The 18,127-nt window shown below is 35.8% G+C and overlaps 1 protein-coding gene across 6 annotated transcripts in view; it reads right to left on the minus strand.

Annotated features, from left to right (window-relative positions):
- LOC122646264 (MMS19 nucleotide excision repair protein homolog) overlaps positions 1-817 on the minus strand; it is a 102,078-nt gene extending 101,261 nt beyond the window's left edge. For all 6 annotated transcript variants that reach the window (XR_006330582.1, XR_006330581.1, XM_043839786.1 and 3 more), the window contains exon 1: positions 600-817. Coding sequence is in view for 4 of the 6 variants with exons in the window: in XM_043839786.1 (XP_043695721.1) it covers positions 600-671 (72 nt within the window). In the remaining 2 variants the exon portion in view is untranslated. The remainder of the gene's footprint in view (positions 1-599) is intronic.
- Positions 818-18,127: the final 17,310 nt, after the last annotated feature.

An 18,127-nucleotide genomic window follows, 5' to 3' on the forward strand; every position in this document is an offset into this window, starting at 1 on the left:
AGATTGCTGGGAAGAAACCAGTTGAAATATTATTAAGATTAGATTATGTTCTTGGTTATGAAACCCAATTGGCAAGGTCATCCCTGAAACAGACCAATGAATATTTGGAGAATTAAGTTGCCAGACATATGCATTATGCAGTATTAGAATGAGATGATCCGACCTTAGCTTCATACTAGGAATCATCAAAGAATTAGCAGTAATCTTAAGAAATGCTCTTTTTGAAGCCTACATTAAATAGACGAACAAGCCAATAAAACACCACAGCTAATGAAATATCCAGTATCCAAAAAACAAAATAAACGGCTGAAGGCCTCAGTTCAATCAAAATTTAAGAACATTCTCCTACTTCTAAGAACTACAAATAAGGTGAGATCACTTATCCGATGAGTTAGGTCCTCCCTTCTTCCCTAATCCAACAACGGTGGTGACGAAGCAAAATAAGACCACCAACACCACCACCCCCAAAAAAGAAAACTCATGTATCACCAAAAAAATTGCATATTGAAAGACAACACAGTTCATACGAGTTAATTAGCTTCCTCAGAGACAACCACACCACAATCTTAAGCAAAGTTCATAAAGAATTGGAATTAAACCTGTTGATTCGGAGGACGAGAGACATCAACAAAGGCTTCGACATGCTGAATCCAAGAGCTCGGTTTCGCCATCAATAGTGTAGATTAGAATTTGCAGGGTTTTGAGGGTTTTGGAGGCTTAACTGAAGTACGAGGGTTTTGGATTTCAACCCAAGTTTTACGAAGGATGCCGCGAAAAGCAGCTATTTAAAAGTGTTGATTCTCTAAGCTGTATTGGCACCATATTTATACTGTACTCTTGGTTTATCCATTAAACTATGTTGCTCAACGGGATTGGAAAACTTGTAAAAAAAAATAAAAAAGGGGATTGGAAAACAAATACTGGTTACGAAAACCAGTAAACGCCCAACAATAAAATTTCACGGATATCCCCTGTAACTATTCGAAATAGCAAGTAAATCCTAAATTTTATCGAAATGACAATCTTCCCCCTAACGTTAAGCAAGATTACCTTAAAGATAAAATGACAATTTTACCCTCTTAATAATTTAAATAAAAATTACTTAAGATTCCATCATCTTCCCAAATCGAACTTCCTCATCACCACCATTCTCTCTCCGACCGCCACTGATTTCACACAAAAGCCCATAAACAGAAGAGTACGCCACGGTGAGCAGTAGCACCACCGGCGACGCTCTCTGCGATCGGAGAGAATAAATTCCGATCACAATAAACTCTCATTTCATTTCTTTCCCTCTTCTCAACCGCCATAGCAAATCAACGAGCTTACGCACATTGAACTGCTCCTGAAGCATTCTCGACCGCTCATCACACATGCTCGCAATGGCCTCTTTCCTCCTCTCAGTCACCAGAGAGCTCATGTACCAGAGTAAAGAAGTGAAGTAGAATCTATCCATTCTCTCTCTGTATCTCTGTTATTCTGTCTCTGTTCTGATTTCAATTTCCCTCCTTCAGCTTCAGATTTTCATTTCCAGAGCTTCATGTGATTCTGATCTTTGTTCTGAATTCTAAGGACATGGTTATTCGAATTTGAGACAGATTTTGAGCCCTTTTTGAAATTGTAAAAGATGGGTTTTTCTTTGGAAAGTCTGTGAGTTGAGTGACAGAAAGGACGAAAGAAATGTCTTTCAAGAACAAGTTAGCAGAGCCGCCTTCTAAGAGCGTAGTGTCTAGGAGATGGACCTTATTGTTTTGTGTCGGCAGCTTTTTTGTTGGAATGCTCTTCACTAGCAGGTATTTCGCCATTTGAGGTTTCTTCTTCTTGAGTTCCCACCTGTTTTATATCTTTAATGGGGGGTTTCCTGGGGTTTGCTTGTGGTTTTGATTGATTGGCTCAATTATGCATCTTTTAAACTAAGTTCCGAATACCAAACTTATTGTTCCTCTGAACTACTTAGTCCGGCGAGGAAAAATTCTGGGTCTTTTGTTTAAAATCTCTCTGGTACTGTTTCATATGGGTTTTGATTTTTCATGAGTAATTATAAAGTAATTGTCTACTATATAAATTTTGATTTTCAATAATCTTGATGTGGTGATGCAGTTTTGAGTACTTTGGATTGGGTTATTGTTTCATATTCCTTCTGGGTTTCCTATTTCTCTTATTTCCTTCTTTCTTCTTCCTGTTCTATTGCAATTCTGTCCAGTCGGCCGTAAATGCAGGGATAGATCTGAATTGGGATTCCAAGTCTGACCCAACCCCATAAAGCTCTTCTTCTACAATGATTAGGGAATCTACATGTGGCTATCAGCATGTGCTTCAATTTGAATATTGTAGATACAGATCAAGGTTAATCCAATTGTTCTACATCCCTTTTCTGCATTTCCATCTGTTCGTTACCGCATTTTTTTTTTTTTTTTAAGGGGCCCCTGGTTATCCACCTTATCTGCCGCCGCTGCAAGGAGCGTATCTACAGCCAACGGGATATCCTCAGCCGGTGGAGGGTATGGGTATCCACCCCAAGGGGTGTACCCATACCCTCCACCTCCACCAGGTTATCGGCCATGGTTTTGGACTTGGGACGACGACGCTGCTCTTGTTTCTTACGCCACCCGGTGAAAACGATGAACAGAGAGAATGAGATTTAGGGTTTTACCCTTAAGGGTATAATAGGAAATTCACCCTATGGTAAGGGTAATTTCACCATTATAAAAGAGTTAACTGCACAGACCTAACAGAGTGGACTAAGTTGAAATAAAAATATAAAATAAGGATAGTCTGTGCCATTTTGACAAAATTTAGGGTGTACTTGCCTTTTCGAATAGTTATAGGGGGTGTCCGTGAAATTTGCCCTTATTTTTATTATTTTTATTTTAAATTAGAGAAATCTGGTGCTGCAATGAGGATTTCATCTCTTTTTTACCTTCTCCAAGCTATAAAATCATAGTTAACCGAATTTTTTTCGTGTACGGTTCCCTGACCGGTGCAGTTCCCTAGTTCCTATCACAAGAGGAGGGTGGATCCCACCTAGGCAAACTGTTCGGTCAGGTGCTGCAGGTGGCTCCCACCCCCCCTCTTGTGAGAGGAACTAGGGAACCGCACCGATCAGGGAACCGTAGACGATAACGACTCACAGTTAACCAAGATCCTTTGATTACCATTTTTTCAAACTTTCTAACCCACTTTGCCTCTTAAAACAGACATAATTTTGTGTATAAAAACTCTATGTTGTGTTAAGCCTTCTCTTTAATATATTTTTTTCTATTATAAAAAAATACAGTATAGTTATAAGAAAAACAATAGGTAACGGTCGGAACGATGTTCTTTGCCATTCTTCCGTTCTTTGAGAACAAAAAAAAGGAAATCATGTTTGGTTTGCCGGTTCGTTTTATTGGTCTTTCAGAATGAACCGGAAGAAAATTCCATCAAAAGAACATTCTTTACAGACCGTCTCAGACACGGTCTATAAAGAACGAGAACAAATTGAAGGAGACAAATCGAGGACAACCCGTGATTTTTCGAAGAGAACCCGTGAAGAAGTCTGTGGTTTTGAGTTTGTGAAGAAGTCTCTTGCCTGTGGAGCTGTGGAGACGAAGGAGATCTGCAACGCTCTACAACCCTTGAAGGTGAGATTGCCTTAGTAGACATCTCTCTCATCTCTCTCTCTCTCTCTCGCTATCTCTTTCTCTCTGTCCTCTCTCTCGCTCTGTCCCTCTCTATCTCTCGCAGTCTCTGCATCGTTCTATCTTTGTCTCTGCAACTCTCTCTCGCTCTCTCCATCTTTCTGTCTCTCTCTATCTCTCTCTCTCCCTCTCACTTTCTCTATGTCGCTCTCTTTGTCTCGCTCTCGATCGTCCCTGTTGGATAAAAATTTGACGAGTTTTGCATTTTTTTTTCTCCCATTGTGTCTCAAGAATTGAATCAGCATCCCTCTAATTGGAAGTTTTCAATCAAAAAGGCATAGGGCTTCAGAGATTTTTTGAGAAAATTTGATTTTAGTTATGGATTGTAGGGATTTTAGGGATTTTATTATGTCACTATTTTGGGAACCACTTATATGTTGAATTTAATTGGGATTGTTATTTATTAGATTAATAGCATTGTCAATGCAAATAGTTAGAGAAAATCAATGATTTCCCTGCGATCGATTTTTCATTTGTTAAATGAGTATTATTGACTTAAATGATTTATTGTTTTGCTCTTAAGTGAAAAACATGTAAGAAATCTCACATGATCCCCAAGTAAGGAATGCCTATGTTTTACATGATGTAATAATAATGAAAAAATATTAAAATAAAGAGGTTGATATGATCATGAGAGGAAAAGTATATATAATTAGTTGCTGAAATCAGATGTTAGGCATGTGGGGATAAGAGGGGGAAATGGTGTTTATGCTATTGAAATGAGAGAGTTGTTTAGTATGAAGTATATGGAAGCTCAACATATTACACATGTCTATTTAGAATCTTACCTTATCATTTGAGTTTGAATGTGTTAACTAGAATTGCTGTTTTGATGACTTGCTATGTGCTGAAAATGAGATTAGAAGGCCTTGATGTGGTTTGTGTTATTCATCCTTTTGCTTTTTTTTATCCATCTCATTGATCTAGTTTAAGGCTGCGTTGTTATGCATTTTTGGAATGCATTTTAGTCAATAATGAACTCAATCTTTAAGTCAACCCTTAAACTTGAAGTTCTTATGTCATTTGTTAACACAATTGTATGCCAGGGTTGTACTCAGAGTAAATTTTATTATTTGTTAATTGCAAACAACCAGGTTTAGAGAAAGCATTGTGTGCTTTTCTTGTGGATTTGGTTAACTTGCTTTGAGAAAGAAAGTAATTAGTTACCTGAATGGATCCATCCCTCCCCTGGCACATGCACCAAAAAAGGAAAAATAACTTTTATTTTTTATGAGAAAGAAGTTATAAATTAAAATAAGAGAAAAGTCTATACATCATATAAAAAGGGAGGGGATGGAGTGTTGGTCCTAACAATATGTTGGGTTAGAAAAGGAAAAATAACTTGATCTCATTTTCATCCATTCATAATGTGACAGCAAATTGTATGTATGACTGGGGATTTAATGAGTTATGGTTGTGTTAGTTCTGTCTTTGTGCGTTGGTGTGGATAATAAAAATTTTTGTATGACTAAAAGTTGAACAATGGCTAGTGTTACCTTTGGCATTGGATTTGTAGGATGTATATGGGTGCAATCATATGATGCTTGTGATTTATATAAGAGGGAGTTAGTGCATATTTATTATCTATTTATCTTTTGGTGTAACATATTGTACTCATCAATCATCATTCTACCCAATGCCTTCTGCAACCTACTATATTTTTCTTTGTGGGAGTGAGGTTTGAAATGACTGTCCTGATATTCTATCTAAGTGATCTTTTTTTCCTATCAGTTACTAAAAAGAAGCTTAAGTAGATATTCATTTACCCATTTCTTTAATAATACTTGGTCTTCTATCTACTTCTTTTTCTTACTACACAAAAACCAAAGCAAAAGAGTACATCATGATGTGGCTTTATAGACACTCAATCCTTAGATCTGGGTTATCTTCATTGTTTTCTTCTCTTTCCTATGCTTATGCTCTTCTGAATTTATTAATCTATCATTTAAACTGTTTGTCTGCCACAATTCACCTTTAATGCCATTACTTTTTTATTTCATATTATTTGTATATTTGTTACATATAATGTATATGTTATTCAGATACTATGGTTACTTCATCAAAATCAAAAGGAAAATAAAAAATTGGTCTTGCCTCTTGGTCCAGCAATGAGGTTGCTTTACTAATTAGGTTCATAGTAGATAATATAAGGGCTGACAATAAGAATAGGGCAACCTTCAACAAAAATGGGTGGGATGACATTCATACCCGATTAGAAGCCAAACTTGGTAAGATGTTCAATAGAGAACAGATAAGGAACAAGTTCAACAAGATGAGGATAGAGTATGGAAGTTTTAAATCATTGCTTCAAACTACGGGATCTGGATGGAACTCAATCACCAACACAGTTACTGTTGACGATGACAGTGTTTGAGATAAAGCTATAGGGGTAATTACTATACTAATATCTTCCTTAGTTTGATATATACTATTATATTTGGTCTTATGTTGGTAATTATATAGTAAATGTCTAAAAATTTATTTTATATTGTATACAGGCAAATTTAGGATAGAAAAAGTTTAGGCATCAAGGCTTGTCACGTTGGCCTGATCCCCAAATTATATTTGAAAATTCTTATGCCCGTGGAGATGGTGGAGTAGATAGCATGCAAGACTGGATGACAACTGGGATTGAAGATCTAGAGGTTGATGATGAAATAGCTACACTAACTCACACCAGTCTAACAGGTTTAGATAACATACAAGTCAATGAGGTTGAGGAAGAGATACATATTACAATCCATAAACAAGATAGAACTCCAACAGCGAAACAGAAGCGGAGTATGTCCAATAGTGTCACAACGGCTTTGGGATATGTTGGGAAGTTGTGTCAGATAAAGTAGAGAGAGCAACTGCAAGTACTGAGGCTACTTCTGAAGTTTCAGGCTTTGATACATCATTGACTCATACAGCTTCTATCGACATTAGTGTTTTGGCATGTACACGTGTCCTTGACGAAATACCTGATATAAGTAATGACATGTATCTGAAGACCTTAAAACAAATTAGGGAGTAAGCTGTGTGGATTGAGTCATTCATGGATTGTAGGCCTGACAGGAGGATGTGGCTGTTGGAGGATTAGAATAGTGTGTTGTTATCGTATGAACTTGACTTTAGTTATGTTGTGTGTTTCATTTGGGTAGTATGATGATACAAATTTTTATTTTATTTTATTCTGTTTGATTGTTTGGAACAATTTATTGCTTATGTGGATCTATCTTGAACAATATGTATTTGTGTTTTAAGTTCATTCTGGATTATATTTAAAGTTTATGTATTGTTGTGCATATGTAATAGTCATGGCAACAATACACCAGTTCAGTAATGAATCTTCAAATGATGAGGATGACATGATTATGATTGCTGCAACTTTACTTGCCGCACAATCTCTATACACATGAGAACCTTATAGGAATGGTAGACGTCCAGGATCAATAATGCTCCATGAGGTTTTGAGTGGTCATGCAAACCGTTGCTTTCAGATGTTCTACATGAAAAAACATATCTTCCAAAACCTATGTACACTGATGAAATCTAAAAAGTGGTTGAAAGACACCTGATATTTAAATGTGGATGAGTAATTAGCCTTGTTTATGTTGATGGTGGGAAAGGGTTTCTCTAATCGAGATATTCAAGAGGACTTTCAACATTTTAGGGAGACCATTAACCGTACATTCAAGATGGTGTTAATGGCTATGAAAAAATTGACAAAAGAAAGAATCAGACCACCAAATATCGAGCAAATTAAATTAGACATGCAAGCAAAATCAAAATTCTATCCTTTCTTTAAGGTAATATACAATCAATACAAATATGTAAATTCAATTATTTTAATTTTTCTTTTTTTAGTATGATAAGTTTATTTTATAAAATTTATTTTTAGGATTGTATTGGAGCAATTGATGGTAGTCATATTAGTGCCATAGTGCCTAAGGAAGATGCTACTCGTTACAGAAATCGAAAGAGCATTACCACACAAAACGTGATGTGTATATGTTCTTTTGATATGCGATTCACGTATGTTTATGCGGGTTGGGAGGGCAACGCTAATGATTGTCGTATATTTGAACACGCAAGGAGAGATCCTGCATTACAGTTCCCACACCCACCTGAAGGTAAAACTCATTTAATCCTACTGATATATTAAATCAGTTGGTATGAAGTACTTAATTTGTTAACTTGGGTTTTTCCTTACAATGGTATATATGTGTAGAAAAATATTATATTGTAAACTCTGGGTATGCAAGTCAAGTTGGGTACTTGACCCCATTTCGAGGTTAGAGGTACCATATTCTAGACTACCAGGGAGCTGGGAGAAACCCAAGGACTGGTAAGAGCTGTTCAACTACAGACATTCCTCACTTAGGAATGTAATTGAGCGTACATTTGGGGTTTTAAAAAATAGATTTAAAATATTAAGACATATGTCGAGTTATGATATCAGACTCCAGCCATACAATGTGATTGCCTATTGTGGATTGCATAATTATATTCGTGACGTACAAACGGCTGACAAAGAATTTGCTGAATTAAGTGATGATGATAAAGTAGTCATAGATGAACTAAATCCTATACACGAGCCATACGAAACATCTGTCTACTCTCAATTAGAGAGATAGTGCAAGAATGATGAATGACTTGCGAAAAAAACATTGCAAATGATTTGGCCAAAAGTAGTAGGATGGCAGAAATCTGACTTATATGAGTTTCTTTGTATATGCTTGACCAAACTATTGATAGTTTATGTAACTTATGTTGGATTTATTATGACAAACAACGTTTTAGGTTGATGGATGGTTATTTTAATCCCTTTTTTTCAATAATTTGTTATGCCTGTTAAATCTAACTATCATATAAACTAGGTATATTCATCAAAACATTGCAATTTAAGAACATTCATATTCAATGTGCAGATGTCTACAAATATGAATTTACATTCTATTGCAAAATACGAAAAATGTGGAAGAGAATGCATGATATGGACATCTAGGTCCGAGAAGTCTAGAGGCAGGGATTATTTCAGATGTCCTAGATGATGTTCTTTTTTTCTTTGGGTTAATCAACTGAAGTGATGTGCATGTGCACAAGGACAATGTAGGATAGCGAAAACATAAATAAATTGTGGTCGCTCATTTTGGTGTTGTCCCAAATCAACTGGGGTACGATCAGCCATACAATCATTTTATTTAATTTATTTTACATATTTTCACTATGATTTATATATTATTGTTGATATCCGTAACTTACATGAATTTACAGAGTGACAATCAGGGCAGTGGATTTTTCCAATGGATAGAAGAAGACACGACCTCATCTTCTAGCCAACAGACTAATGTATCAACGGTTTGTCCCTCAGGCTCAACAGTTGTATCCGCTCCGCCTTCATCAGAATTTCTGAAAGGTTATTGCAAGAGTGCAATTATATCCTTAGAGAATCATGCCAAGATGCTCAAAGACATCCTTGAAGGTCTTACCAAGTTAGACTTGAAGAAAGAAGAAGATTAAATCTAGTTTTAGGTTGTTAAAGTTGTAATTTCATGACTTAATTAGTTATAAGCTGACATATTTTAATTTATGTTAAGTTTGATAATTTATTAGATATTTTAATTTATATTAAATATGAAAATTTATGAGATATTTTTAATTTATGTTTGTTATGTAAGAGAGACATGTATTTTTTTTTGTAAGGATAGCATTATTGTAATTAATATCAAATAGGGAAGAACAGATTATACCAAACACTATTTCCGTTCTGAACGGCGTTCTTGAGACCGTTACCAAACGGTCATTTTCGGTCTCAGAACGCCATTCCAGACCAGAAATGCCAAAGAACGTTTCTAGTCAAGAACAGGCGTTCTTTGTTCAAACCATTACCAAACGCAACCTAAGTATGCAAGGAAAAACATTTTACAAGGAGGTACCAGCAAGGTGTTGTTTTGTTATTTGGTTTCTTTGGTGTGTAAAAAATGATATGAGATTTGAAAAGAGGAGTTGGATGGCGAAAGTGTTAGATATTTTCCAACGGCGATGTGTGGGCTTGATTAATTATCGGGTCGATCATTAATGGGAATCAAGAAACACATGGGCTAACATGGCTTGCTACTTATTTTATTAAGATGGACCGAACCAACCTAACCTATTGTGGAAGTGTGTTAGGGTTTGGGGAGTGGTGCGAGAGTTTATATCTCTCATTATTAGTGTTTAACACTAATACCTAGATGAGTGAGGTGAGGAGGGTAGTTTAGGAAGTCTCTTCTATTTTATTAATATGTTAGTTACCTGTTTTACCCTTAAGTAATTATTTAATGAAGGTTAGAGGGAGATCACGATTGAGATGTGACTCCCAAATTCTGCACATCGTCTCTCTTCCTTTCTCTCTCGATTTCTATGTTTTTCTTCTTCCGTTTCTTCCATTAATTAACATGGTATCCTGGTTGGAAGGTTGCTATGAATGAGGAGTTGTTGGCATTGGAAGAAAATCAGACTTGGGATCTTGTTCCCTTACTCTTAGGTAAATCTGCTATTGGATGTCGGTGGGTATATGTGGTTAAAGTGAACCTTGATGGGTCCTTGGCTCGTTTGAAGACCCGTCTTGTGGCAAAGGGCTATACCCAAGTATATGGTGTAGACTACCTGGATACTTTTTCTCCTGTGGTGAAGTTTACTTCTGTTCGTATTTTAATTTTCCTTGCTACTACTTATCATTGGCCTTTGTATCAGCTAGATGTTAAGAATGCATTTTTGCATGGGGATTTGCATGAAGAGGTTTATATGGAGCAATCTCCAGGGTTTGTTGCTCAGGGGGAGTCTGGTCTGGTTTACAAGCACAAGAAGTCATTGTATGTGCTGAAACAGTCCCCCCGGGCTTGATTTGGCTGGTTCACTAAAGTTGTGTTAGAGTTTAGACTGACATAGTGTGATAGTGATCATTCTGTATTTTTCGTCGATCTGGTACGGGAAAAATATTTCTTATTATTTATGTTGACGACAGTTATTACAGGAGATGATATTGCTGGTATTGAGAACTTGAAGGTATAATTGCAGCAGAAATTTCAGACCAAAGATCTAGGAAGGTTGAAGTATTTCTTGGGTGTGGAGGTGGCTCAGTCGAAGAAAGGGATTTCGCTTTCGCAGTGAAAGTATGTTCTTAATCTTCTTTCAGAGATAGGGATGTTGGGTGCTAAACCTTTAGATACTCCCATGGATCCCAATTTAAAACTTATGGCTGATGATGGTGATGTTTTGGGTGATCCTGAGAAGTATCGAAGGTTAGATGGAAAACTGAATTATCTAACAGTGACTCGACCTGACATTGCCTTTCCTGTTAGTGTGGTGAATCAATTCTTATCTGCTCCTCGAACGTCTCACTAGGAGACAGTTGTGCGTATCTTGTGGTATCTAAAAAAGGCTCCTGAACGTGGTCTACTCTATAGTGCTCATAGCCATAGATGGATAGAAGGTTTTTCGGATGTTAATTGGGCTGGGTATCCAATTGACAGGAGGTTGACTACAGGTTATTGTACATTTGTTGAAGGGAATCTAGTGTCCTAGAAGAGCAAGAAACAGACAGTAGTTGCTCGTTCCAGTGTAGAGTCAGAGTATAGGGCTATGGCACATTCTATTTGTGAGCTAATGTGGATGAAACAATTGTTGGCTGAGCTTGGGTTCGTTGATGATTCTCTGATGCAATAGTGGTGTGATAATCAAGCTGCTGTCCATATTGCTTCAAATCTGGTGTTTCATGAAAGAACGAAACACATTGAGGTGGACTGTCATTTTGTTCGAGAAAAGCTACAACAAGGACTAATTTCTCCTCGTTATGTTTGTACAGGAGAGTAACTTGTTGATATATTTATGAAGTCTTTGGGGAGTGTAAGAGTGGATTATATGTATAACAAGCAGACCATGATTAACATCTATGCTCCAGCTTGAGGGGGAGTATTGCGAGAGTTTATGGCTCTCGATATTAGTGTCTCGAACACTAATACCGAGATGAGTGAGGTGAGGAGGGTAGTTTAGGAAGTCTCTTTTATTTTATTAATATGTTAGTTACCTATTTTACCCGTAAGTAATTATTTAATGAAGGTTAGAGGGAGATCACGATTGAGATGAGACTCCCAAATTCTATACATCATCTCTCTTCCTTTTTCTCGATTTCTCTAGTTTTCTTCTTCCTTTTCTTCCATTAATTAATAGGGAGTATATAAAAACTAATGATGAGGGGTCCCTGCAGTTACTATTCTCTTTTTTCCACAAGAAAAAGAGGTGTACGGGAGATTAGGAGATTGGAGAAGATCCCCCTCGTGGTTATTTAAGATTATTCGAGGATTCGCAATTATTTTTCATTGGATTATTATTATTCTTCGGGTTACCCTTATTTGTTCTTCATCAACATACGCGATGAAAGGTACACATTTCCCTTTATGTTTCTTTATTTGCTTCACTGTGTTCTAGTTATTCATACAGAGATCTGGGATTGGGGTTTTGATGAAACCCATGTTTTTTCTAGCAATTAGTATCAGAGCCAGACTATATGGATCTAGAATCAATGTTAATGGAACATAAAACATGATTAAAATTGATTTGAATTGTCATTTTTTGTTTTTGATTAAAAATTTGTAAAGACGGGTAAGGTTTCGTTTGTTCTTGGGTTTCTATTCAAAATTTTGACAGGAAAAATTAAGAGTTTTTTATAGGGATGCGTAGAGCTCGTCGAGACGATCGTGGTGATATATGGATCGTCGTCGCTAGACGCATCGTCACTCGTCGGCGGCAGCGGAGAGTGGATCTTACTCACTGACTATTTGTTTAAAAAAAAGATTTAAAAGGGAAGAGATTCCTTTTTTATTTGGTTACCCAAAAAAAAAAAAAGGGAAGGTTTCCTTTTTTATTTGGATATATTGGAAAATGGTTTCCTTTTTTATTTGAAAGTATTGGAACGTACAGTATCTTACCTTTAAAAAAAATGGGAAGTGTTTGTAGGGTTTGACCAACTCGTTGACCTGACCCCGGTTGAAACTTGAAACCGAACTATTGACACGACCCGCTGATTTGGAAAGTGACTCGATAACCAAAAAAGTAAATTGAATCAAACCGGGTTGGGCAAAACCGAATCGGACCGGGTTGTGAAACGAACCAAATCGAGTTGGCCGTGGGTTGAGCCAAAATGACCTGTTTGCTAATGTGACAGACCTGACCTGGTGTCTACTGATGTGGCAGGCTCGGCCCTACTTGATCGACCTCGGTCCGACCCGATAACTTGGATTTTTTTACTCGATGGGTTGGCCGGAGACCCGTCGGTGGCGGGTTTCTGGCATAGGCCGGCGTTGACCGAGATTCAAAAAAAAAAAAAAAAAGGGAATCTTGGAAACACAATCAACTATTTCTGTTTTGGAACTGTTTTGGGATTGTGTTTTGGTTCCCAAAACTATTCTGGAACACTTTTCTTGTTCCAGAAACTGTTCTAGAGTGTTTTCCTTGTTGTAAAATGCTGGTTTTTGTTCGGATTCTGTTTTAGAATGACTTTTTGATCTGATTCTGTCCTAGGATGTCCCATTTTGCTTGTATTTTCAAAATCTACGTTTTGGGGTACCCTATTTGAATAATTTTGATGACCTTATAGGACCTGTTAATGATGATTATGCCACCTTCGAATGGCGCGTGGGGCGCATGGAGCATCAGATTGGGCTCTAATTGGTCGTGTTTTTTTTCGTATTTTCAAGATCTATCTGCTGGTACCTGGTTTTAGCATGTTTGATACTTTCAAGGACCTGTTTTGGACGATTATATCATTTTGAGCTATATTTGACTATTTTGAGTTACCCACTGCCATTTTTTAATGATAAGAGTGCATGTCACAACACATTATGGTCATTTAATGTGTTCCCTTCCACATATATTGCTGCAAATCAGGTTAAGGAATTATGAGAGGATAGAATAGAACCCACCAAAGTAGCACATTCGATCCTTTTATGATTCTACCATAGCAACGGAATAGGTAACATATACCCAAAAGTAATGTTGCCAAAGTTGACATGCACACAGACTCAAAGGATAGTAGTCTAAGAGTTCCATTAACCCAAAGGTGATGGGATTTCCAAAAACTATTGATTCTTTATGGAAAGGTAGTATGTTCACCTAAAGATAGTATAATCAAAGTATTTGGGATGCGTGGTCTAGGGGTTTTCTTATCACCCAAAGGTGAAAGAAATTTTTTAAAAATCATCGATATCTCGTGGTATTTACAGTGCGATAAAATTATTATTTGAGGTGCATAATTTAAGGGTTTTCTTATCACCCAAAGGTAGAGGAAAATTTTCGAAAGTTGTTGCCTCGCGGTATTTGCAGTATGAAAAATATTTTGGGATGCATAGCCTAGGGTTTTCTTATCACCCAAAGGTGGAGGAAAATTTTTAAAAGTTGTCATCTTGCGGTATTTACAGTGCGATAAAGACGTGTGCAATTGACCCGAAAGGGCAAGAATGTAATATTGTAAAGAAGCATTGTTGATTGATGTTTATCATCTGGAATGCATACATAAATGTATTTGATATGTTGGTGATGATAAAAAATATAGAATCATTGATTTTATGGTCATGTGTTGGTACATGCTTGAAGGATAAATGGATACGCGATGGTGAAAGAACATGTTGATTATGTTGTACGATATAGAGACCTTTAATATTATGATGTTGTGTTTCTATATGATGATGGATAATTATGTTATTGACATATGATAACTTATTATGGTACATGAAATAATAAGTGAATGAATATGATAATTGACGGTTAACTAACATAGATAGTGCCATAACAAACAAATGATTATGATAATTGACGGATTGACTTACATAGATAATGTACCATGAACGGAATGATTCATCAATAAGGACTGAAATTATGAAAGATTATGTTAAAAACCAATACATAAACTTGTGGGGTATAACAGATCTTGGGCCATTTGATGGAAGCCGCTTCGGTGGTATGGACTGAAAGTATATCGATTAAGGAACAATAAAGAGGAATGAATGAGCAAATGAACTCACAAAGATTGTATTAAAGAAAAATCGATACACTTAACAAACTATGAATATACCTTCAAAGGAGTTGATATCTATTTATTCACAAGAAGGAAAAGAAGAACTTTGAGAGTAATGACTTGACTGAGAACAAAGAAGTAACCAGTTCGAGTAGTTTGATGGTTTTGGATTACTTTATGCATAATTTATGGTTTAAATCTTTACTTTCAAACTTGATTAATTTGGTTTGTTTGTTTCTTTTGATCAGTGAGAGTTCTTCTATACTTTGATTGATATGTTTGTTGAGTGGGAGTTCTTCTTTACTTGATTGATATGCTTACTGAGTAGGAGAACTTAGTACCCGTTTGATAATGCTTCTATTCTAGAACAGATGTTTTTTTATCTTTATCATTTTGTCTGTTTCTGGGCTCTAAAATTGTGTTTGGTATACTTGTTTCAGAAACATTTTTAGAACAGAAAAACAACAGATATCTGTTTGGTAAAATCTGTTCTAAAACACCTTTTACCAAATTAATGAATTATTATAGAAATGCCATTATTTGACTAAACTTACTTACAATTAAAATGAAAACATCCACCATGATCATGTATGGGCAATCTAATTGACAATATCCGAAAAACTATTACACACAAAAATTTAAAGCCTAAGGACAGAAAAAAAATCATTTTTAAAACTGTAACCAAATGCTCAAACAAGTATTTTCAATTTATTACAAAATCACATGAATTGCATCAATCTTCTTTCACGTTTAACTTCAACTTCTTTATTGCACTGAAAACGTCTTTCAAGCTCTTCATATGATCCTCTGTCCCTTTAATTTGGCCTTCAAAATATCCTTTCATATAATATGATGCAGGGGAAAGAAGCGTAGATGTTGATGTTTTTGAACATGGTGACGTAGGAGGAGTATGCTGTATGGAAGAGCTAGGCGTTGCCTTATCTAACCATGCGAACATACTACACCCACGGTTGTGGGCTTGTTGGAAAATTAAACATGATTAATATTGTTGAATATCTATGTAAGTAGAATAATAAAGTTTACTTATTAAGAAGGGTAATAAACATTACTCCATTGGATTTAGGGCAACACCAAAACCATCATCCATTATTTGAAATTGTTTTCGCAGTTCAAGCCTTACATTGACCTGCTCCACATTTACAAAATCTTAGTTGGTCAACCCATATGAAAAAATCACAGCACCTTGGACATTTGAAAAAGTTCTTTTCCATATTCTTCCCTTGTTTTGTTTTATAAACAACATTATCATTACAGCATATTTTGTTTTTTGCTAATGCGTGTGATGACACTTTGGAAGTCATCCGTATATATTGTATCATGTTAAAATAAACTACATAGTATTAAAGATAAATACAGCATATTGAACTGATAAAATAATCCCCCCAAGTTAATATTGAAATAAAAAATAAACTCTCATAATTAAGATAAAAAAAAAATGATCATAACCATAGAAAGTATTGTTAAACTTCCTATTACATAAGACAATCATCTATTTACTAACTGTGATATTCCAACTTCCCTTGCCAGTACATTAGCAATTCGAATCCTAGTTTCATTAATCTCTCTAGCCGGTTACACTGACATGTTTGTGATATTGAAGGGACATAGTCTTCATGATCGGGGTTAAGTTCATCAGGATCTACTTCTGCTAGGTCATCGCTTAGTCTCATAAATTCTTCATCTACAGTATACTCATCTCTGATGAAGTTATGAAGTCCACAATATGCTAGCATAATGTGAGCTTGGTCTTGCAATGAGTAACCATTCATTTGTCTTAACAACTTGAATTTGTTCTTCAGTACTCCAATTGTACGTTTAATAACATTCCTAAGAGATGAATGCCTATAATTGAGTAATTCCGTTGCTGTTGTTGGCTTTCTCCTGTTCCCTTTATAGTTTGGTAGATGGTACTTCTCACTTCTAAATGGTGTTAGATATCCGATTTGACTTGCATACCTGGAATCGACAACATAATACTTTCCTACAAGTAGAAGTATTTACATTACTACATAATGTACACAAATGTATTGTGTATGACTGAAATGGTTTCTAAAAAATACCTGGAGGTGGATGAGAAAATCTCAAATTTGGATTGGTCCTTGCTGCTTCAAAGACTCTGTAATCATTTGCATTTCCTTCTCATCCCGTATACACAAATATGAATCGCATGTCAAAAGAACATACACACATCACATTTTGTATAGTGATCCCCTTTCGATTTCTATATTAGATTTGATCTTCCTGTGGGACTATCGCATGAATGTGAGTACCATCTATGGCACCAATGCAATCCTAAGATAGAAGCAAAATGAAAAAGTGAAAAAAAAAATAACATATCAATATAATAGGCAATATCTGGGATTTGAGCATATATATAATATCAAAGTTTACCTTAAAGTACGGATAGTATTTGGAATTATGGGCAATCTCTTTGGGCACTTTCTTGAAATTTGACGATTTGATATTCTCCTTAGCTAACTTCCGCATTGTAACCAATACTTTTTGGAAAATGTGGCTAATTGTTTCTCTAAAGTGTTGGAACCTATTCTGTACATCCCTATTGCTTGCACCTTTACCAACTATGAAAAGGAACATTGTAATTTATTCATCAACATATATATAACGCGTGTCCACCAACGAATCCCTATGAGTCACCAGTGAACATAAGTTTTGAAAAACATGTTTCTCCATCCTAAATTCTTTATAACACATGGTTGGGTGCACATTCAACATCTCATTGATCAACACAGAACCTTGATATATACTAGTTCTACAAGGTTCCCTAATACGAAACAACATACTTAACAGTGGAATTACAAGGAAAAGTACGATATCTGTATCACTGGATGAATCATTTAAATTATCTGAAGAGATTGACATAACTGCAACAAAAAAAATGACTATAAAATTAAGAGATATGAGCAACACAGTCTAACACATAGTAAATATCATATCATAAACAAGGTAAATGTAACACTCAAACATAGAATACATTAAAAACATAATAGTCAGTGTCATATCACAAACAAGATAAATACAGCAAAACTTAACTAATCCAACATTCAAACATAAATCCAAGTACGAAATAAAAAAATTAAAAAGACAAACACACTTATTTAAATAGTATCAAATAAAACATCCTCTGCAAATCTACAGGCACTACTTTAAATCATCAAGTATCTAAATCCTTTTTTCAGGTTTAGCTGTAATAAAGATCTCCCTCCATATTGGATCAACACACATACGATCAGTAGCCTTCAAGTAGTGGTCCTTAGGAAAATCATCAATGCTGTCCAATATAGCTTGACAAGCACTTGCACTATATTCTGATGTAGCACGATCACCTCGAATTGGAGATGTTACAGAAGTACTCGTCGCCTTCTTCATT

The sequence above is a fragment of the Telopea speciosissima genome, chromosome 11 (assembly GCF_018873765.1).
Source record: "Telopea speciosissima isolate NSW1024214 ecotype Mountain lineage chromosome 11, Tspe_v1, whole genome shotgun sequence".
Classification (NCBI taxonomy): Eukaryota; Viridiplantae; Streptophyta; class Magnoliopsida; order Proteales; family Proteaceae; genus Telopea; species Telopea speciosissima.